The sequence below is a fragment of the Pseudorca crassidens genome, chromosome Y (genome assembly GCF_039906515.1).
Source record: "Pseudorca crassidens isolate mPseCra1 chromosome Y, mPseCra1.hap1, whole genome shotgun sequence".
Lineage (NCBI taxonomy): Eukaryota > Metazoa > Chordata > Mammalia > Artiodactyla > Delphinidae > Pseudorca > Pseudorca crassidens.
The window spans coordinates 1,271,603-1,294,718 of record NC_090318.1 but is presented as its reverse complement, the minus strand read 5'-3'; the positions used below and the strand labels follow the sequence as shown (position 1 = coordinate 1,294,718).

The 23,116-nt window shown below is 50.3% G+C and overlaps 1 protein-coding gene and 1 long non-coding RNA gene across 3 annotated transcripts in view; one reads left to right on the top strand and one right to left on the bottom strand.

Annotated features, from left to right (window-relative positions):
* Positions 1 to 23,116, bottom strand: part of LOC137217849 (interleukin-3 receptor subunit alpha-like) — a 33,231-nt gene that overhangs the window by 3,054 nt on the left and 7,061 nt on the right. Inside the window, exons 4-14 of one of the 2 annotated variants that reach the window (XM_067724832.1) lie at positions 22,922 to 23,020; positions 14,654 to 14,796; positions 12,185 to 12,299; positions 10,527 to 10,659; positions 10,261 to 10,439; positions 8,067 to 8,185; positions 5,633 to 5,659; positions 3,780 to 3,900; positions 3,049 to 3,145; positions 1,844 to 1,925; positions 3 to 1,559 (exon numbers count right to left, since the gene is read on the bottom strand). In XM_067724832.1, coding sequence (XP_067580933.1) covers positions 1,485 to 1,559; positions 1,844 to 1,925; positions 3,049 to 3,145; positions 3,780 to 3,900; positions 5,633 to 5,659; positions 8,067 to 8,185; positions 10,261 to 10,439; positions 10,527 to 10,659; positions 12,185 to 12,299; positions 14,654 to 14,796; positions 22,922 to 22,985 — 1,155 coding nt within the window. In that variant the 5' untranslated portion in view covers positions 22,986 to 23,020 and the 3' untranslated portion in view covers positions 3 to 1,484. Of the gene's footprint in view, positions 1 to 2; positions 1,560 to 1,806; positions 1,926 to 3,048; positions 3,146 to 3,779; positions 3,901 to 5,632; positions 5,660 to 8,066; positions 8,186 to 10,260; positions 10,440 to 10,526; positions 10,660 to 12,184; positions 12,300 to 14,653; positions 14,797 to 22,921; positions 23,021 to 23,116 lie in introns of those variants that run through there. The other variant, XM_067724833.1, reaches the window with a different exon arrangement.
* LOC137217854 (uncharacterized) lies at positions 8,653 to 13,407 on the top strand. Its single transcript, XR_010940300.1, has 3 exons — positions 8,653 to 8,932; positions 12,006 to 12,102; positions 13,056 to 13,407. It is a non-coding gene; the product is annotated as an uncharacterized lncRNA (long non-coding RNA).

The following is a 23,116-nucleotide window of genomic DNA, read 5'->3' as shown; positions in this document are numbered from 1 at the left end:
GCCCCGAGGCCGGCTGAGTTCATCGGAGAGCAGAGCTTCCATCTCCAGCCCAGGGTGAGGTCGGTCAGAGAAGACGAGCTGGAGCTGGCTTTCCCCAAGGTTACCTTGCTGGAGCTGGGTGGGGGACAGGACCGGCACCGGCCGCCACACGCCCACGTGGGTCCCGCCAGCCCCGGCTCCACAGAGGAGTCCTGAGTGGAGCTGGGTGGGGGACAGGACGGCACGGCCGCCACACACCCACGTGGGTCCCGCCAGCCCCGGCTCCACAGAGGAGTCCTGAGTGGAGCTGGGTGGGGGACAGGACGGCACCGGCCGCCACACGCCCACGTGGGTCCCGCCAGCCCCGGCTCCACAGAGGAGTCCTGAGTGGAGCTGGGTGGGGGACAGGACGGCACGGCCGCCACACGCCCATGTGGGTCCCGCCAGCCCCGGCTCCACAGAGGAGTCCTGAGTGGAGCTGGGTGGGGGACAGGACGGCACCGGCCGCCACACGCCCACGTGGGTCCCGCCAGCCCCGCCTCCACAGAGGAGTCCTGAGGAGCAGCCTGGGCTTCTGACCCGCCTGTGCCCCAGCCCTTGGGGTGGAGTCACTTAGAACTGGGACATTGTCTGTCTACCCAGACCTGTGCTGACTGCCGGGGTCACACCTGGGACACGGTTCCACCCGTGTGCATTTAGGCCCATAGACTGCGCCATCCTGCAGACGCAGCAGGGGTGCCTTCCGCAAAGCTAGCAAGTCTGCATCTGCCGTTGGGGTTGAATTCTTTGCTACAGAACTTGACATGTTAAGCATGTAAACAAGGGAACGAAATTAGAGGTCCTCCAGGGAAGCCTTGCCTCTTGGAGACTCGGGTTCCCGTGGGCCAGGCAGTGCACGTGGGCGTACAGGTGGGTGTCTTCACTGCCCACCACGACCATGTCTGGACGCAGGGCCACACCTCTGCGCCTGCGGGCCCCCGAGGCCCACAGGCCACACTGCCCTGACACCCCCTTTCCTGCCGCCTTGACGCCTGTCTCCCGTGTGCCTTCCCTGGGGTCGCACACATAGCCAGGGGAGGGATGTAGACACCACCACCCCCAGCCCCGCGTTGTCACACAAGTGATTTAAGGGGCTTACAAAGGGGAAATGCAGCAAGAAAACAGTTCAAGACAGAGAAACCAGGCAGGCAGGGCCCCTTAACAGACTTGGGAAGGAGCAAACCCAGTGGGCATGTGGGCGTGCGAGCACCGGCCAAGTCCAGGAGGCTGGAACGTGGGGCTCAGCGGCGCTGGGGGGTGACCCCCACTTCCAGGGGTCACGGATGAGGAAAAAAGCCGTGACATGAGACATGAGCCCAACACGTTTTGTTCTTTCTTCCTCGAGGTGACCCCGTGTCAACTGCACCGGGCTTTTCCATCCCTGACCCCGCTTGAAACATCCACGACCTGCCATGAGCAGGCTGTGCGCCCTCTGCCTGGCGGAAAACCGGGCCTCTGCACCAGCTTCACGTTTCCCCCAGAACCTGCACCTCGGCCACTGGACACTCCTCCTGGCTGTCTTGGTCGGGGTCCCAGGTCATCTGCGGGGTGAGGGAGGCGAGGTGAGTGCAGAGCCACAGTGGGGGCAAGTGCACCCTGGAAAGCCCCAGGGGCAGGGCCAGCGCAGAACACACGTCGGCGGGAAGCTCCCCAGGGGCTCCCGGACCCGCATCTCGGAGTGGCCGCCTGTGTCACAGGACCGGAGCCGGCTCCTCCCCTGCCCATCACATTCCTAGGCCACCCTCCAGGGCCAGCAGTGCCCTGCTCCCTGGGTGGGGCTGCAGGCACCTGGCACCAGATGTGTCCCCGGCGGGAGACCACGTACCGTCCTTCCGTTCTGAAGTTTGCCATTGATATGGTCTTTCATGTGAGGGATGGGAGGGAACAGCTTCTGCATCACCGAGAACCTCGGAGGAGAGAGAGACACCTGTTCTGAAACCCGCACCCACCAGCGGAGGGGAGATGCGGCGTCCACTAGAGCCCCAGCGAGGCCCCGATGTAGTAGGAGTGCAGCCTCCTTTGGGAGGGGTCCCTGCAGGAGACGTGCGGAAATGAGAAAGCGAAGCCCTAGCAGAGCTGCATCTGCTCAGTCAGCTGCACCGTACCCACCTTGGCACCTCTCCCGAGACCCCATCCTATCACCATGGCAACCTTCCCACCCCACAGCCTCCGCGCCGAGCCGGTGGTCCCCTCCCTGGGTCGGCGTCCCATCCGCTCCCAAACCAAGCCCCTGGGCGGGGCGGCTCAGCCTGAAGCGGCTGGGAGGGGTGGGCGTGAAGCCAGCAGCCAGACGAGGCAGGAGCCGGCGCTCGGGGCGGGGCGGGGCGGGGCGGGGCGGGGCCTGTGCCGGGCGCACCCTTTCGGCTCAGCACGCAGGCCTGTGGAAGGGACCGCAACCGGCCTGGCTGACGCTGCCGCGCGCCTGCTGCCTGCCAGGCTGGGGAGGGGTCCCGGAGCCCCGTCCGGAGGAGCTACCTTTTCTAGGGTCGTTTTTACGGCTGCCCCAGGGAACCAAGACGGCCGCCCAAGAGAGAGCCCGGCCAGCCCCCCTTGGGAGACAGGAAGATGCCTGGTGCTCAGAGGGGCCTGGAACCTCAACCTCCCTTTGCGTCTCAGCTCAGGCTCTTGGCATCCAAAGAAAAATATTCTTTCTAATCACTAGAAAGATTATTTCTAGTCGGCGTCGGGGTGAGGTGTGAGGGAGCGAACAGCGCGGGCATGTGGGGACCAGCAGACCCCCCACACAGGTGCTGGGGAGGGAGGGGCCCGCAGGGTGCTGCACGGGGGACCCGGCTCCTTGGGTTCCGCGGGCGGCAGGGACCAGGTGGCAGAAACCAGGTTCTGGTTGGCAAAAGACCGCTGGGGCGACGAGAGGCGGTGGCTTGCGACTGGCGGGGGAGCGTCCCGCAGCCCAGACGCACGGGTGCACGGGGCGGGGCGGGGGCGGCGGAGAGTGGGCAGCGCGGGCTGCCTGGCCTGCGGATCGCACTCCAGAAAACGACCGCGCAAACCAGGGGCCCGCGGGCTCACCTGCAAAACCGGAGCACGAGCCCCATAGCCAGCAGCGTCCCCAGGGCGATCAGCAAAGACGTCAGCCAGACGGGGAGGCGCGCGCCCTCCTCACACACTACGGAAGAGGGGCGGGACGCGTCGGGCAGGTCCCGGGAGGTCCGGGGTCAGCACCTCCACGGGGGCTCGGGGAGGAGGTGGCCGGCACGGGGGTCGGGAGGCGCGTGCAGGAGCGCCGTCCACCTGGGGACAGCGGCCACCTGCGCACCGGGCCGGGCCCCTCGGGAATCCCTCCCAAGTCGCCAGAATCCCGATGCCCCCCGACCACCGACCAACACTTGGAGTTGGGGGCTGGTAGCGCCGACCCCTCAGATCAATTCGGGTCGCGGGCGGGGGGGGGACGGGGGGTCAGCCACGCCCATCGGGAGGGGCGGGGCCGAGGTTGGTCTGTTCCCCACCTCCCTCCCTCCCTGCCACGCTGCGTCCTGGGTGCGCGCTGCCCTAGTTCTTGAATTTAATATATGGATTAAACATCATGGATTTTTCGCCTCAATTTCGATTCTTTTTTTAAACTGCATTAAAAGGTTTGTCTTGTAACTCAGAGTGTTGGCGATAGCCGTCTCCGCGCGCCTGGCGCAGCGCCATGGGACAGCTTGGACACACCATCACAGACGGGAGGGAGGCGGTCACAAACCCAGGGACGTCGGGAGCCCCCAGAAGCTGGAAGAGACAGGAGGGACCCTCCCACTCACCGAAGTGTTGGGGGACACTCCACGGACCCCAAGGTTTGTAATGGGAGAAGGTGGCATCCCTGGCCCTTACTTGCACCGTGTAGGTCCCAGGATTGTTCAGCTCCAAGAAGGCTTTATAGATCTGCAGTTTAAAAGAAAGTAGAGGGAAAAAAAAAAAAAAAAAGAAAGTAGAGGGGAAAGTCCATTCGCAGTCCGTGGCAGAAGAATGGGGCCTTCAAGGGGTTGAGTGGGTCCTCCCCACATTCACGTGTTGGGGTCCTAACACTCAGCGTCTCAGAAGACGACTTTATTTGGAAATAGGGTTGATGCAGATGTGATGAGTTAAGAGGAGGTTGGATAGGGTACAGTGGACCCCTAGCCACTATGACTGGTGTCTTTATAAAGAGGGGAAACTCGGAGACAGACACGTGCATACACACAGGGAGACACCTTGTGGATATGGAAGGGATACGGCCACAAGCCTGGGGATGCCTGGAGCCCCCAGAAGCTGGAAGAGGCAGGAAGGACCCTTCCCTGGAGCCTCTGGAGGGAGCGCGGCCCTGGGACACCTTGACCTCAGACGTCTGGTCTCCAGAACTGGGGGAGGGTGAATGTCTGTGGTTCTCAGTCACCCAGTCTACGGCTGCCCCAGGGAACTAAGACGGCCACCCAAGAGAGAGCCCGGCCAGCCCCCCTTGGGAGACAGGAAGATGCCTGGTGCTCAGAGGGGCCGGGAACCGTAAGCTCCCTTTGCGTCTCAGCCCAGGTTCTTGGCATCTAAATAAAAATATTCTTTCTAATCACTAGAAGGTCAGTATTCGTGGTGGCCACCGCCAGTGAGGTCAAGGAGAGTGGTGGCATCTTGGGTGTCAGGCAGAATGGAGCCTGTAGAACATTCAGTGGGGTCCCCCCAAGAAGAGTCGTACCCCCAGAACCTGGGACCTTATTTGGAAACAGGGTCTCTGCAGAGGTGATGCAGTGAAGGGTCTGAGATGAGGTCCTCCTGGGGGAGGGTGGCCCTACATTCAATGACGGGGTCCTTCTAAGACACAGAAGAGGAGAGACACAGACACAGAGGAGAAGCCCCGGGAAGACAGAGGCAGAGACGGGAGGGATGCGGCCACAAGCCCAGGGACGCCTGGAGCCCCCAGAAGCTGGAAGAGGTGGGAAGGACCCTCCCCTGGAGCCTCCGGAGGGAACTCGGCCCTGGGACACTTTTATCTCACTCAGACGTCTGGTCCTCAGGACTGAGGGAGAATGAAGGTCTGTTGCCCACACTGTGTGGTCCTCTGTATATACACACACACATATATCTAGTATTGATTTGAATCATATCCCCTAAAACAATAGATAAGTCCATATTCTAACAGCTGGTACCCGTGAATGGGATCTTACACGGACAAAGGGTCTTTGCAGATGTGATGAGGTGAAGGGTCTGAGATGTGGTCCTCCTGGAGGAAGGTGGCCCTACATCCAATGACAGTGTCCTTCTAAGACACAGAAGAGGAGAGACACAGACACAGAGGAGAAGCCCCGAGAAGACAGAGGCAGAGACGGGAGGAAGAGGCAGAGACAGAGACAGAGAGAGACAAAGGAGAGACGGGGGCCATGGGGTCTGTGGCCGGTAGTTGCGGTACGGAAGCAGCTGCCTCCGCAGGTTGGAGGCAGTTAGGTAGTGAATTAGGGCGTGGTGACACTCCCACCGAATCCTGAGGGATTTGGGGGCGGGGGGATGGACCTTTAGGGCAGCACCAGGCAGGTGATGGCATCCGGTCTATGGACCGGGGAGCTTCATCTCAGAGTCACTGGACAGTAATAGACATAAGGAGCCTGGCTTGGGATGCCAGACTGGGGCGGGGGCGGGGGACACTCACCTCCTGTTTGTAGGCGAGCTCCGTACCCTGTAAGAGAAAAGCAGAGCATGGGTGCCTGACCCCATCCCCAGGAAGGGCCTTCATTTGTCAGAGCATTTTCACATTTACAGAAAAGTCGAGGATAAAATAATCAGTCATTGGGTAGAAATAATAAATAGAGTACTTCTGTACACAAAAATAATAAATAGAGGTAATGAGTATAACATATCGATGAACTAAACGGTACCTGGGGGAGGGATAAATCAGGAGTTCGGGATTAACAGACACACACTACTCTCTATATATAATAGATAAGTAACAAGGACCTACTGTAGAGCACAGGGAACTCTACTCACTATCTTGTAATAACTTATGATGGAAAAGAATCTGAAATATATATATATATAACTGAATATATACAGTTAATATGTGTACGTAACTGAATCACTTTGCTGTGACCTGAAACTAACACAACATTGTAAATCAACTATGTTTCAATTAAAAACAAAAAGTTTTTTAAGTACCTAGTCTTTTATGAAAAAAATAAAAGTGATAGACTTGATTTTTTTGAGCCGTTTTGGTTAACAGAACAATTGACCATACGCTAGTTGAGTCTAAATAATAAATATAGTACATAAGTCAGTAGACAACAATAGTAAACGTAAGTAAATTGTAGAGTATAAAATACCAACTACCTCAGAAATATTTGGTCTTTTTAATCAGTAGACGACTTTTTTTGAGTGGTTTTGGGTTTACAGAAAACTTGAAGATAAGCAGTAATTGAGTATAAATCACAGGTATATGAATACATTGACATAATGAATAAATATAAGTAAATAACTGAGTATAAAAATACCAATGAGCTCAAAACTACTTATTTTCTTTTAATTTATGGACTAATTTTTTGAGCAGTTCTAGGTTTATAGAGTTGAGTATGAAGTAATCAGAACATGAATATAACTAATAAATACAAACAGGTAAATACACATAAAAGATAAATATAAGTAAATAATTGAGTATAAGATGCTGATTAGTGCAAAAATATTTGGTCTTTTAAATTAATAGATTTTTTGAGTAGTTTTAAGGTTGTGGAAAAATTGAGTATAAGCAGTGATTGAACATAGATAATAAATAAATGTAATAAATATAAGTAAATAATTGAGTATAAAATACTGATTGACTCAAAGTGCTCGGTCTTTTTTTAATTAATAGATTTTTTGGAATAGTTTTGTGTTTATAGAAAAATTGAGTAAACAGCAAGGTCCTACTGTGTAGCACAGGGAACTATATTCAATATCCCGTGACAAACCATCATGGAAAAGAATATGAAAAAGAATGTATATATCGGTATAACTGAATCACTTCGCTGTATAGCAGAAATTAACACAACAGAGTAAATCAACTATACTTCAATAAAATAAAAAATGAGTACAAGCAGTTATTGACTATAAATACATAAACAATAAATAATTACAAGTAGACAATTAAGTACAAAATACCACCTAGCTCAAAAATAGCTGGCCCTTTTTTTTTTAATCTATTGACTCCATTTTTTTGAGCAGTCTTAGGCTTATGAAAAAGTTGAGTGTAAAGTATAAATAAATGTAACACGTACAGAAAAATAAACATAGTCAATAACTATGTCAGTCACTGAGTATAGAATACCGGTGATCTCCAGCATATTTTTTTAACAGTAGCTTTATTCAGGTATGATTTGCATACAGCAAAGCACACCAGCAGAGCATATAATCTGCTGACTTTGGCAAACGTGTGCGTGAAACCGGCACAATACAGGAAACGTGTCCATCACCCCCAAATTCCCTCCAGCTTCTCCTCCATATGCCCTCCTCCCTGCGCCCCTGCCCCAGCCCTCAGATCTGTCCCTACAGAGCATCCTGCGTTTTCCTGTGTAAATCGTTTCTTTTATGACACTTTCAAACATACACAAGGGACCCTCCAGTTCTTGGTGGCTAGGATTCCGCTGCGTGGCTATATTTTGTTCATCCCTTCCCTAGGGTTGTGTCCTGTTTAGGGACCATTATACACGTAGGTGCTACAAACACTTAGGTCCCATCTTTGGGGGGCTACTGGTTTCATTTCTCGCAGGGGAATTGCAGGCTCTGTGACATACGGTCAGACAGAGTCTCACCAAGTGGCTGTTTCAACCTTTTGCTCTTTTTCTGTAGGGTTATCTTCTGCGTGTTGACAGGTAAACATCCCTCCTCTACCCCAAACCTGACGAAAGTATGCAAGCATTCCCTTCCATATTCTGATTCCTTTCCAACGTCAGCGGTGTCACTCAAACGGCCAAACACTTGGAGTTTTGCTAAAGCTCATTTATTTTACAGTTCCTCTGTTTTTTTTGTTTTGTTTTGAATGTTTCACCTACCCCCAAAGCCCCGGAGTCCAGGGGGATGTAAGAGTATAAGAGATGCCCACCCAGGAAACCGGTTACCTTCTGTATCTGCAGTTCATACTTGAAGTCATCATTAAGGTGACTCCTCACTTGCCACTGCATGAACGAGTAGCTTTGGTTACACCACCTGCTAGTGATGTTGGGAGCAGCTAATACCTCTAGGGAGAAAAAAAACCACTTTTATGAGTAAAGCACATCAAAAAAGAATTTCTCCCCCCCCCCCCCGCCCGGAGATACTTTTAAAAGAGGCCTCCTACAAGCTGGGGGGGTGGGGGGGGGAAAGAGAGGAAAATGTCATTCCAAGGTTAAAAAGTATCAAGAGACAGAGACAAGTGAGAGAAAACTGTTGGGATGATTAGGGTCACGGAGCCTGCGGACCAGTTCAGACACTGGCCCGGGGGGACCCCTCACCCACTCGGAGGCCCTTGCAAAGCTTTCTTCTCGTCTGTGCAGGGACACCCCTCAGAGCAGCGCTGTTCTTTTCCCTCTCGGCGATTCCAGTCCCTGGGGCTACGCTTCTCCAGCAGGGGGAGCAAAGCGCGGTCCAGCTGCAAGGTCCCGCCCTCCTGCCCACTGGACCAATCGGCTCTGCTCAGACCCCACCTCCAGGGCAGCTGGCCCCTCCCCGAGCTGCTCGGGGCCAGTCCTGCCCCCAAGACTTTGGCCGCCAATCCCACTCCCAAAAGTTCACCCGGAATCTTCTGCCCCCGCCTTGGACTCTGACCGGGACCCACCCCCTGCTTCCTTCTCACCTGCCACCCCCAGCGTGGGACCCAGCTCCTCCAGGACCCTCGGGCCCCCTCTGTGGGCTGTCTCAGGGCTCCGCCCTTTGCCCTCCGTGGGGTGTTGTGCGTCCCTGATTCCGGCTCCATCAGTTTCCTGAGGGACGGCGTCTAGGTCTACAGGTCTGACCCCCCGCCAGGACCCCACTGGTGTCTGCCCAGGCTCACCATGGGGTGGTCCCCAGTCCCGGGTCCCTCCACTGATGTGCACTCAAACCTCCGGCCACCTCCACTCCCACTGCCACACGGGCTGGCACCACCCCGCCACCCCTGCTGGGAACCAGGCCGTGGACACCCCACGTGGACAGCAGGGCTGGGGCCGGAGCACAGTGCGGAGTTGCGGGCGGGGCTACACGTGTAGGGCTGCACTCGCCCAGGGGCGCGTGGTGTGTGAGGGACGTGGCATCAGAGTGAGGTTGGCTCCGGGCCGGGGGGACACCACAGACAAAGGCAGGAGGCCCATCCCGGCTTCTGAACCGGAGGCCCCCATCTTCTCCCCTTTTGCACCCACCTCTCCGCTCATATGCTTCCCTGCTACACGTGGACCAGCCAGGGTGGTGAGGGGCCAGGTTTCATGGGGCTTGAAGCTGTCCTAGTTTGGGGGGCAGTGGGGTCTAATTTAAAGTAAAAAGTATTGACAGAGCTTTGCTAAGATGGGTTTTGTGTCCTGAAAACCTGCCGTCGATAGATTCAAACAAAAAGAATAACTATTTTTGAGCTATTTTTGAACACAGGGCCTGGAGAGGGGCGACCGGTGTGAGACCCCCAGTCTCACGGTGCAGCTGTCCTCGGTGGATGGGGGGCACAGCGCCATCTGCTTGGTGTGTTCTGGAAATGCTTCCTTAGGTCCAGGGAACACAGAGCAGCTGCTGTGAGCTAGGTGTCTGTGTCTCCCCAGATTCACGTACAGAAGCCCTGACGCCCAGTGGGACGGTTTAGAGGCAGGGCCTTTGGGACACAATCCGGGGTTAGATGAGGTCCTGAAGGTGAGGCCCCCATGATGGGATCAGTACCCTTATAATCAGAGCAAGGGGGTGTGGGATGAATTGGGAGATTGGGACGGACACACGTCCACTAAGATGTGTAACACAGATACCTAATGAGAACCTGCCGTACAGCACAGGGAACTCTACTTCGCGTTACAGCAGAAACTAACACAACACTGTAAAACAACTCTACCCCAATAAGAAATAAGAATAAAAAAGAAGTGGGGGAAGAGGCACCAGAGTTCGCTCTCCACTGTGTGAGGACACAGCAAACACGCAAGCCAGGAAGAGGGTCTCGCCAGGAACTGACGTGCCCACGCCCCGACCTCCGACTCCCAGCCCCCAGGACTCTGGGAGAGGAGTGTGTCATCTAAGCGCCCGGCCTCGGGTATTCGGTTTCAGGACGGCAAGCAGCATCTCCACGGAAGTGCGGCACGCGAAGCAGGGTCACATTTTCTTACTCACCGATTTTGGCTAGTCTATCACTCGTTTCAGAGCAGGGGATCTTGGAACCACTGCCGGTACCATTCACCAGGAAACGCGTCTGATCCTTGGATAACACAGAGATGTTGTGAAAACGGCACTGGACGTTTGTCCCTTGCTCATCTGCTCTGTACTGGGAGCACGGCCACTTCTCATAGGAGCTGTGAGGGGTGCGGCTGCGTCATGAGCGGCCCTGAAGCCCCCGCTCCAGCCCGGGGGAGCCCCGGCGAGCCCAAGGTCACACCTACTCCAGGTTCTCCAGGTAGAGATGGTACTGCACGTCCCTCGGGGCCTCCCGGCCCACCGCCCAGCTGCACGTCAGGAAATCCACGTCGTGAACCCAGCAGGTCAGGTTTTCTGCAGCCGCCCTGGGATTCCCTTCTGGGCTTGCAAAGAAGAGGGAAAGAAAACCAAAACTGAGTCCCGGATAAACACCAAGGTCCTACTGTAGAGCCCAGGGAACTATATTCAATATCCTGGGATAAACCATCATGGAAAAGAATATGAAAAAGAATATTTATGTATAACTGAGTCACTTTGCTGGGCAGCAGAAATTAACACAACGTTGTAAATCAACTATACGTCAATAAAATTTAAAAAAAATTTTTTTAAGTGAGTCTCTTTTTAGTGATCCTTGTGAATTCTCACGCGGTTCTAAGAAATAATAGAGGGGCTTCCCTGGTGGCGCAGTGGTTGAGAGTCCGCCTGCCGATGCAGGGGAGGCGGGTTCGTGCCCCAGTCCGGGAAGATCCCGCATGCCGTGGAGCGGCTGGGCCTGTGAGCCATGGCCGCTGAGCCTGCGCGTCCGGAGCCTGTGCTCCGCAACGGGAGAGGCCGCAGCGGTGAGAGGCCCGCGTACCGCAAAAAAAAAAAAAGAAAAAAGAAAAGAAATAATAGACACATCCATGCAGCGCTTACCGTTTCTGCAGTGGTAACAACTCCCCTCCCTGCAAGGCTCCCCGCCCATGGCCCGCCCCCCGTGACCCTATATACCCTTACCGGACCTCTCCTGCCCCCAACCCTGCCCACCCAACCCTAAGCCCAAGAAACGCCCAACAGTCTTCTGGAACTTTCTTTCTTTCTCTTACTAGCTACTCCTCAGCTAAAGTCCGTTGCCATCAGAACCCTATTTTTAAGAAGTGACATATTTTGGATGAAACCTGGATCAGCTAGAGTCACGGAAGACATTTTTGTTTTTTTTGGCAGTACGCGGGCCCCTCACTGTTGTGGCCTCTCCCGTTGCGGAGCACAGGCTCCGGACGCGCAGGCGCAGCGGCCATGGCTCACGGGCCCAGCCGCTCCGCGGCAAGTGGGATCTTCCCGGACCGGGGCACGAACCCGGGTCCCCTGCATCGGCAGGCGGACTCTCAACCACTGCGCCACCAGGGAAGACCCATTTTTTTTTTTTTTAATGAAAGAGGAAAAGAAAAATCCAACAACATAAACTGTATTTCCAACAATTTGGAGCCAGAGTTTATCTTCCTCGTTTCCCCATTCTCAGAAGAGCACAGTTTTGTGATATTCCAACTTCCTGACAAAGAGCGCAGGAGGTGTTCAGACTTGCTACTGGTGTTCTCTCTGTCCAAACCGTATATGGGATCAGACAATCTGTTTGCTTGGCATGAGGAAAATAATAAAACTCTGTTCTCAAACTAAAAAGACAAAACAAAACAAAAAAGCAAAAACACAAAAACCAACAACAACAAAACCGCTCTATGTTTCTACAGCTCCGTTCATTCAGGCAGGTGCCGTGTGTGAAATTGCGTGAGACCCTCCGAGATGGTCTTTTTCCCACGAAGCTATGTCCCTGGAGACCCATCCAAGGTAAAAGCCATTATTTTGGTATTCAGAGCACTAACGGATGATTGAAAGCAAAGAACACCCTGAAAGAGCATCTTCCCCTTACCTTGACTAGGATACTGAATCCATGTGGAGAATGGCTGACCTTTGGTCACCCTGATGCTGTAGTTTGTAGCTTGGCATGACAAGTCAGGAATACTGCAATACGTCCTTTTCCGTGCCTGAGAGAGACAGAGCAATCTATTATTGCTCTGTCCCTAATTATTATTACCAATCATAATTAGGGGAGAACTAATAAAACACTGAGACTTTAGATTTAAAAAAGAAAGAAAGAGAACTATAGGTTTTCTTTAGTTTTCCTCAACATCCAAAGCCAGAGTCTCAGTATGCAGAGAGAGAGAGGGAGAGAGGGAGATGAAAATGAGGAAATCACTCACCAAAAGGAAACAAGTATCCTAGAAGGTTCTGAGACAGAGTTGGCAGAATGCCTTGATATTTTGAGAAGATATTTAGCCATTTGGCCAAGAAGGTCATGGTAAAGTAGTGATGGACAAACTGGGCAAACAGATAAAACCTTAAGGAAATGGAAATGATTAAATTTAGGAGAAACAAACATTTGTGTAAGACAGGAAAGAAAAATCCCCATTAACCACATGGCTCAGGTGTGAATAGTGTTTATATGGTTATAATAAACTGAATATTTGTCGAGAGAGGAGAGAGTGTGAGCTGGGGATGGCAACTGCTGGGGAGGTGAGTTGTGCATAGGAAATAGAGAGTGAAGCCTCCCGTCCCTTAGGAGAAAAATCAACACATTTTGGCTAAACGGAATGAATCAAGAATTTGTGTTATAGAGAGATGCAGAGGTCGAGAACAACAGCATCAGGTGTAAAAAGGTAAGAAGTGATGTCTCACTGAAAAGTTGCTATTTTGTTATAACGAACCCCGTACGACTATTTTCCTCTTTAAACTCTGTGCAGGTATTGCTTTGATTTGAAAACAAAAAACAGAAAACAGGAAAAGAGGGCTTCCCTGGTGGTGCAGAGGTTAAGAATCCGCCTGCTGATGCAGGGGACACGGGTTCGAGCCCTGGTCCGGGAAGATCCCACATGCCGCGAGCAACTAAGCCCGTGCGCCACAACTACTGAGCCCACGTGCCACAACTACTGAAGCCCGTGTGCCTAGGGCCGTGCTCCGCAAGAAGAGAAGCCATCGCAATGAGAAGCCCATGCACTGCAACGAAGAGTAGCCCCCGCTCGCCGCAACTAGAGAAAGCCCGCGCACAGCAACGAAGACCCAACGCAGCCAAAAGTAAATAAATTAATTAATTTAAAAAAATTTCTCGGTTCTTCTGCAACATTTGTTCTTGCAGATAGAGTTTAGGGTCAACTGGCCGAGCTCCATTAAAATCCCATAGGGGTTTGTCATGAACTGGATTGTGCCCTCCCCCCCCCCCCCGCAAAAAAAAACCCCTCATATATTGAAATCCAAGCCCTTAATGGAAATGTATTTGGCATTGGGGGTCCTTAAAGAGGGGATGAAAGTAAAATGAGATCATTAGGGTGGGTCCTGATCCCATAGGACTGCTGTCCTTATAAGAAGAGGAGATCAGGACACAGACACACACAGAGGGACGACCACGTGAGGACACAGGGAGGAGACGGCCGTCTACACGCCCAGGAGAGAGGCTTCGGGAGGGACCAGCCCTGCCCATGCCGGGATCTCAGATTCCAGCCTCCAGGACTGGGAGACACATGTCTGTTGTTTACGCCGCCCCGTGTGCAGCAGCAGCCCAAGCGGACTAACATAGGGTGTGATTTGGATTGTACTCAGTTGAGAGTCATTTGAGGGAACCAACGTTCTTCCCAAGGACGCGGACAGGTGCGGCGAGCCGCCTCCGACCAGCAGAATGACGAGTCGCCACACGCAAGATTCTTCTCGTATCACACTTTGTTGGAGCACAGCTTGGTTAAAGAAAAGATGGAAGGAAGACCCCGCAATTCTATAGCAGTCTGCTTATATAGGGATTAAGAACATGTGTCGCTCTGTGATTGGCTTTCGCTGATGGTGCGACTTGTGAGCCAGCATCGGATAGGTCGCTACTTTAAAACCTCATTAGTATACTTAGCGCAAGCGCAGTGGCCACAGGAAGGATGATTCAGCTTGCTTCAGCTTCCTGCTGCGTGGCAGTTAGCTGACCGCGCCCTACAGACAGGTGCGTCCTTCTTATGAAACATGCTCAGCGGTTGGCATTCTCACCACGGCCTCTGCCCATGAGACGTGTCACAGTTCTCACGCCCTCCGAACCCTCTGATACAGGAGGGGATTTGAGTGGGGGGCAGGGGATGGTGGAGGGGGACAGCGTTTCCCGAGGTCTCACTTTCAACTGGGCTTGGTTCTCTACCTGCAGTATCTCAGCCCATTTCCACACCAACCCTCTCCGGTGGGTACCATTCTGGATGTCTTACAGATCAGGAGCCCCAAGCCGCAGTGCCCGTAAAGGACCCCACGTTCCACAGCTGAGCCCAGGAGTAGAACCCGTGTCTCTGTGATGCTATGTACAGGGAAGACGGTTTACCTTAGTGAAAGCTTTTGAATTGATGAAACACATAATTTCGGAAACGTTTCCATGGAGGTCCCAGGTCAATCTTTTTCTTTCTGGCTCCATCCTTAGGTTCTTAATTGGTGGGTCTGGATCGGAAATGTCTATAGGGTAAGGGTCTGGAGAGAGGCACACAGCGCTTAAACTTTGTCCTACTCAGTTACCCCTTGGGAAGCTGAGTTCCACACGGAGAAGTGGTTGCCTGAAGCAGGCAGAGGCCCCGAATCTGTAGTACCTTAGCGAGCTCACCAGCTCACCCTCCCAACAATGGGGGGAGAGAGTCAGAAAAGCAGATCACTGCTGCCGTCCGCGTTGATGGGAAATGTACCTTTCTTAAGCATGTATGTCAAAGAAGGTCCTTTTCACTGAAAACCAATTCAGGCTGAGAGAGTTGGCTCAGTGTCTGCTCTACAGACTGAGAATTCGGAATGCTTTGCAAGTTGCAATAGAAATTTTAATGTAGGGACTTCCCTGGCGGTCCCGTGGTTAAGACTTCGCCTTCCAATGCAGGGGGTGCGGGTTCGATCCCTGGTTGGGGAGCTGAGATGCCACATGCCTCGGGGCCAAAAAACCCAAACATAAAACAGAAAAAGTATTGTAACAAATTCAATAAAGACTTTAAAAGTGGTCCACATCAGAAAATCTTTAAAAAAAAAAGAAATTTTAATGTGATATATTAAAAATATATAAACTTATATACAAGTATATATAATGGACTATATATTTTCATAAAGTAGGAGACCTGATCTTTACACAATGATATTTATGTTCTTACACAGAGTGCCAGAGGAATTCTCATCTTCTTGGAAAACCACCCAAAATGCGTACATCTAAATACATTTTGAAGTGCAATCAAAGCACATATATATTCGTATGATGCTGTCAATGGGGACGGAGGTCAAAGTTTGCAGACCAAAGGATTCCACGTGTTTTATCAGTGACTTGCTTCATGAAGCAATCACATAGGACCAGCAACTCAAAGCTATAAAGGTCCATCAGACATTTCTTCAGCTGTTATCTGTGACCCCTCATTTAGAGGATTTCGCAGAAATGATTATAAACCGCAAGCACTGTGATCAGTTATCAGGATCAACAACCTTAGTTTGACAAGCAAGACCAAATCCTATGAATATCCTGGTTTCTGGCATTACGGTCTCCCAACCTATAAGGATAATTTATTCCTTAAAACACAATTTCCCTAGGGAAATTTCTTACAAGTGAAAATGTAATTTTTAATGGATTCTTATGCCTCAGAATTTATATTCACTTCTTCCAAAACAACAGTAAATATCATTAAAACAGCTATGAGTGATGCAGTAGAAAATATGAGTTTTAGCGTATTTTTATTACATTTAAGTTTGTTTTTAATTTTTATAGCTTTATTTACAACTTTAATTATTTTATTTTTTTTTGTTTTGTTTTTGTTTGTTTTTTTTTGCGGTACATGGGCCTGTCACTGTTGTGGCCTCTCTCGTTGTGGAGCACAGGCTCCGGACGTGCAGGCTCAGCAGCCATGGCTCACGGGCCCAGCCGCTCTGCGGCATGTGGGATCCTCCCGGACCGGGGCATGAACCCGCATCCCCTGCATCGGCAGGTGGACCCTCAACCACTGCGCCACCAGGGAAGCCCACAACTTTAATTATTTTAAAATTAAAATTTTAAAATAATCTTTATAATCTAATATGAAATGTACTTATATAAAATTATATATATTTATATAAATAAGTCCATATATATTTAAATCACATAACAAGGGAGTTTTCTGTCACTATGTTTTCCATAAAATCTACCTGTGCTCCCTTAGAGTGGTTATTATCTACCCAATTACAGTTGTGCTCACAAATAAAAAAGAACTTTAATGCCAACAGAAGAAAGTAAAAGCAAATCTGTAAAGACAAAATGAAACAAAATCAATGCAAATACACATAAGAGTGTTTATTGCAATATACTCGTGACCCTCCAGTACTCTGAAAGAAAAGGGACATAGTGTTCTCAACCCTAGAGCTTTTGAAAAACTATAGATGGTGGGAAATACTCTTCCAGTCATGGTAAAGTAGTCTCAGATGTATCTCTCACCATGAGCCCCTAGAAAACGGCCAAATATATAAAGCAACTATTTTTAGACTTTCTGAAAACGAAGACAAACAATTCTGAGAGTGTATTTTGGGGTGGGAGACATTCACAATCCAATGGGACAAGGTGGAGATTCCTTGCTGAACACTGAGAAGTCAGTAAAGACCCCAGAAGAGTCAGGCCTTTGTTGTCGGAGAGAAAAAGCTAAAGGTGACCCACCTTGAAAAACTTCAAAACAAGGCGACCCACCAATAAAGGAACGGCCTGCTGAAACAAAACTCACCATCTTTAAAGAAGGCAACCAAAGGAGACCCTCACCAACCCATCCCTCACAATATCCAGCACCCAATAAAAAATGACTAGACACGCAGAGAAGCAGGAATGTGTTGGCTGTGACCAGAAGAAATGTCGGGTCATAGAAATCGTCCCCTGAGTGGCTGACGATGAAATTAACAGAGACGTCCATTAAAACAGCCACTATAAATGTGTTAGAGGACTTGAAGGAAAACATGAACACTATGCAGTGAGGAATGGAAGATATAAAGGAGGAACCAAACAGAATTTTTAGAGGTAGAACATATAGCATCTGAGATGAGAAAATTCACTTGGATGAACTGGAAGACAATGGAAATGATCTACGCTGAAGCCCCCAAAGAAAAATATTTGAAGAAATTGTGGCCAAACATTTCCTAACTTAATGAAAATTATAAACCTACAGGCCCAGGAAGCTCAAAAACCCTACTAGGATACACAGACACACAGGTACCAACAAACACAAACGCTAAGACACATCATCCTCAAATGCCTTTTTAAAAAGTGGAATCAAGAAAATCTTACAAAACCAACGGAAAAAAGGCGCCGCACCTATCAGAGAACAAAGATAAGAATTTCTGCTGATTTCTCTTTAGAAACAATGGGAGACAGAAGGTGACAGAACGACTTCTCCCAATGCTGCAAGAAAACAATACAAATCCTGGTCAACCTAGAATCTATATCTTAGCGATAAATGGAAGGTGAAATATGAAGACTTTTTATAGTGACAAAAAGTGAAAGTTTTTTTTTTTGTATTTTTGTATTTGTTTGTTTTTTTGCCAGAAGAGCAGGTCTGTAAGAAATGTTTTCAAAAAAGGCTTTTGTGGCTGAAGGAGAAATCAGCAGATGGACACTCACGAAGGAATGTGGAACCAAGGTGAGCAGAGATGCAACAAAAGCATACCAGAAATAGTAGGAATGTAGGCAAACTGGAAAGCTTTCCCATTTTTTTAAGGTTTTAAAAAGATAATTCTTTAAAAGAAAATATTGTATTGTGTATTGTGGGCTTATAGAGACGTAGAAGTACATGTGTGACATGGCACAAAGGATGAGGCAGGAAGTAAACGTATACTGTTTTGAGATTCCTATGTTCTGTGTGAAGTAGAATAACGTTATTTGAAGAGAGTATGTACTGAATGAATCATCCCAGAGGAACCGCACAAGCCATGGAACAAAGAGGGCTAGCCCAAAAGCCAACGGTAGAGAAAAACACAAAAACAAGAAAAGCACTAAAAAAGTAACTGGAAAGAAGTCAGGAAAGGAGGGGCGACAAAAAGAAAAAAAAAGAAAAACTAAAAAAAAAAACCCAGCAAACAAGTAGCAAAATGGTAGAATTAAAGTCAATCATCTTAATAAGTTCATTGCATATGCAAATGGTCTAAACACTCCAGGGAGAAGGAAAGGTTTTCAGACTAGACTTTAAAAGGACCCCACAGTACGCTGTCCGCAAGAAAGGTACTTTAAATATAGTTTAAATGGCAATAATAGGAAAGCATATTTTATGCAAGCTCCAATTGTATAAAACCTAGGATTTTATCCCAGGATTTTATTTCCGGGGGTAAGAAGGGACCATTTCAAGCGATTAAATGGCCAATTCATCCTAATATATGTGCTCTCAACAGTCATTTTGAAAATACATGCGGCATAAGCACCACCTCCCTGTCTAATAGAACAGATAGACAGAATACGGGAGGGATATACAGGACTTGAACAAAATATCAACAATTTGACCTAATTGACATTGTGGGGACATTCTAACCAATGACGGCAGGGTGCACATTTGTTTTCTGTTTTTTTTTGTCCGGGGGCGAGCCGCACGGCTTGCGGGATCTTAGTTCCCTGACCGGGGCTGGAACCCGCGTCCCCTGCAGTGGAAGTGCAGAGTCCGAACCACTGGACCACCAGGGAAGTCCCAGGATGCACATTTTTATGAACTACAGACAGAAGATTCATCAAAATAGACCGTGTACTGGCACGGGAAGTGTCAGTCCTTTTAAAAAGGTTTAAATCATTCACTGTGTATATATTCTCTGACTACAATTCTCTCTTGATTAAATTCAAGATCAGTCTTTTAAAATCTGGAACACACCATATATTTGCAAACAAAATGACATACTGGTAAATTACCATGTGCGTCTTAGAAGAAATCACAGGAAATGTAGAAAACATTTTGAACTGAATGAAAATGAAAGGAAAAAAAAGTGCGACGCAGCTACAGCAATGCTTACAGGGAAATTCATAACATTACATGTTTAGGGTAGGAATAGAGTTTAAATTCAAGAATCAGTTTGCACATGAAGACGTTAGAGAAAGAAGAACAAATTAAACTGAAAAGAAATTAAGCCTAAAGCAAAATCCCTAAAAAAAATAAAGGGAACAAAAAAAAATCAGTGAAAAAGAAAATGGAAAAACTATATAGATTGTCAAGGAAACCAAAAGCTGGTGCTATACAAGAGACAATATAATGGAAAAACCTCTCTCTTGCTACACTGATCAAGGAAAAAACAAAAAAAGACCAATTTTAGGAATGAAAGAGGGGACGCTGATACACATCCTGAAAGACATTGAAAGAAGAATTGGGGGTAATTTGAACAAAAGTTATGCCAATACCTTCAACGATGTATGACATGAACCAACTTCTTGAAAGACACACATTAGCAGTACTGACATAAGTGGCAAACCTGAATAACCCTGTAAGTATTAAAGGAATAGAATATATAATGAAAAAGCTTCCCCGAAAGAAAGCATCAGGCACAGATGGCTTTGCGGCTGAATTCCACCAGCAATTTAAAAAAGAAATAGTAACAACGTGCGGAAACTTTCCGAAAACAGAGGAAAGGCGGGAAACATGTTCTGACTCACTTTATGAGGCCAGCGTTATCCTGATACCAAAATCAAAACATTAGAAGTAAACTGAAACCGAAAACGCCTTATACTCCTGGACACCAAATTCCTTCACAGAATACTAGCCCAGAAAATCAGGTAAAGTACAAAAGTGGTAACACCTCCTGACCCAACGGATTTACTCCAGGAATATTATAAGGCTATTTTAACCATCACTATAATGGGCCCCTTTAACAGAAAACTGGTGATCGTATCCATAGAAGCAGGAAAACCTTTTGACCATGTTTAACACCCCTTTGAGACGAAAAACTCTCAGCAAACTAGACAGGGACGAAAACGTCCTTCCCCTGATAAATCTGTGAAAATCCTGGCGCTAATTCAGACTCAGTAGGGAAGGACTAACCACTTCTCCGTACGATTCGAACAAGACAAGGTGTCTGGTTTCAACGCCTCTATTCCACCGTGTCCTGTACCCACGGCCTTTCTAATGCACTTTGACCAACGTTGTAGTTTTAGGGCGCTTTGGGGGGAAATGTTAGAACGGTACAACACGCTCCCTGCTTCCTTCAGCGTTTGGCTCCTAGAAAGCTACTCACTTCCTGCCTGTGGTCAGTGACCCCAGAATGCCCATGGGCCTGAAGCCACCACAAAGGTGGCAGCGGCCTCAGCCCCGTACAAGTGGGGCAAAGACGGGGGGCGGGGGTGGGAGCCTCAGGCGTGGAGAAAGCCCCCTCCCCTCCCAGACCTCCTGCATCTCCCGGCCCCTCTGGTCACCAGGTGCGGCCACGTGACTGACTTGGAGTCCAGGAAATGGACAGAAGCAATGTATGGTCCTTTTAGCTCAGACCTCTAAAAACTCCCGTGTGATCCGTCTACAAGCTCCTCCAAGGAGATGATGGAGCTTCCCAGGTCCATCCGTATGTAAGGATCCCGGGTCTGTACATGGAACAGAGCCCCCTGGGATGGAGTGAACTGTGTCCTTTCCCCAGCCCTCCCCAAATCATGCTGGAGTCCTAACCACAGAATGGGACCTTAGCTGGAAATAGGGTGAGTGCAGATGTAATTAATTAAGATGAGGTCCCGCTGCCATACTGTGGCCCTAACCCAATCCGACTGGTGTCCTTATTAAGAGGGGAAATTTGGGTACAGGTGCACACCCGGGGAGAACCCCCTGTGAAGACAGGAGGGAGGCAGCCACAAGCCCAGGGACGCCTGGAGCCCCCAAAAGCTGGTAGAGGCGGGAAGGACCCTCCCCGGGAGCCTCTGGAGGGAGCGTGGCCCTGGGACACCTTGACCTCAGACGTCTGGTCTCCAGGACTGGGATAAATAAATGTATGTTACTCAAGTCCTCCAGACTGTGGTATTTTGTTAAGGCAGCCTGAGCTGAGTAAGCCAGCAGTCCCCAGAAGAATGATACCTATGCCCTAACACACACACACACACACACACACACACACACACACACACACACACACTCTCACACCATCTGAACTCCACTACTCTTTGAGGAAGGAACGAACTTCTCATGGTTAGGCAATGCTGTGGCCATCACAGCGGCACAGGGCGCGGCGCCTGATGCAAGCACCCAGCGTCCATGGTGAGGGGGTGCACTCTGCTCCCGTTGCCTGAAGCGCTGCTCCACATGTGCGTGTTGTGCGAGCTGGACAGGAGGCTTGCTCACTGTCCCGGGTCCACCGGTCACTCAGCGAAGCCCTGATGGGAGGGGCTTCTCTGCAGACCCTCCCCAAGGCAGCATGCCCGCCTGGAGGGCACCATATCTCTTGTACTCCTGTAAGCATCCAGGTCTTTGCACCCCGAGTTGGGCGCCCTCACTACTGGGCGCCCAGGAAACGTAGACTCTCCGGGGCCGAGGGCATGGCTCCCCTGGGGGTTCTGCTGCCTGGTGGTGGGCGCTCTCCACCAGCAACAGACTGGCTCTGCACCCTGCCCCACCTGGGATATTCTCTCCCAGCCACACCTGTCACCCGAAGTCAGCCGGACACTGACAGTCAGAGGTGGGCACGGCAGCTTAAGAACCTACATCACTGTCTTTTCACCTCCTTATCGTGTGTCACGGTCGAACTTCACTATCACGTCGCGAATTGTTTCCTACCCATCACCACCGTGCTTGAAGATGGTGGGAACTTCCTGGACGCCACGGAGACCCTGGTTTGCACCCTACCCCCCATAAATCTCCGTTACAAATGTGAGAAAAACAGGATGGAGTTGCCCCAAAAGCATCTTACTCGTTGCTCATCTGCTTGTCCAAGCTCCAGACGACGCATCTCTCATGACACCTGGATTTTTATCTCCTGGTCCCGGAGGCCAGGATGCTATAGGATTGGTTCTTCCCACAGACTCAGAGGGAGAATCCGTTCCAGCTGGAGAACCTCTGCAGCTTCTGGGAGCTGCCCTGCCCCAGTCCTAGGCGTTCCTGCACTTGTGACTGCATCACCCCAATCTCTCCTCTATCGCCACCTGGCTTCTCCCTGTGTCCATGCCTGGGTCCAAATCTCCCCTCCTCATAAGGACACCCATTGTTCTGGACGGGGATCCACCCACGTGACCTCATCTTAACTCAGGGACGTCTGTAAAGACCCTATTTCCAAATAACTCCGGTTGACAGGTTCTGTTCGTTAGGACTTCAGCGCATGAATCTGGCGAGGACCCAGTTCAGCCCATCACCCTAATGTTTGCACGGGGTTCTTCCGACCCAGAGAGAGGGTGACAATACATCCAAGCACACTGCCGGGTCCCAGCGCCGTAGCTACACCCAGAGCTCTGGACGTAGTGTCTTGACCATATCAGGATGAACATCCTGTCTGTGAGGTACCAGTTTTGCAAGATGAACCCGCTGGGGTGACTGAGGGGAAGGCTACGTGGGAAGTGTCTGCACTATCTCTCATGGCAGCCGAGTGACTCGACCGTGACCCCAACGTAAACAGTTTCACTGAAAAGCAACACAGCCCCAGGGACCCACAGACCACACGCGGCTTTTCCTCCGGCTTTTCCTACCGTGGTCCGGTGGCAGCAGGCTGGAGACGGGCACCAGGAAGACCGCCAGCCAGACGAAAGCCATGGCCAAGGCAGCTCCCACAGGAGGGCGGGCACCAGCTGGAAGAGAAGAGACAGTGGCCGCGTGGGGTGGCGGCAGGGAGGAGGCTGAGCCCCCAGGGCTGTCTTGCTCCGAGCGCAGGGAGCTGCTTCCGG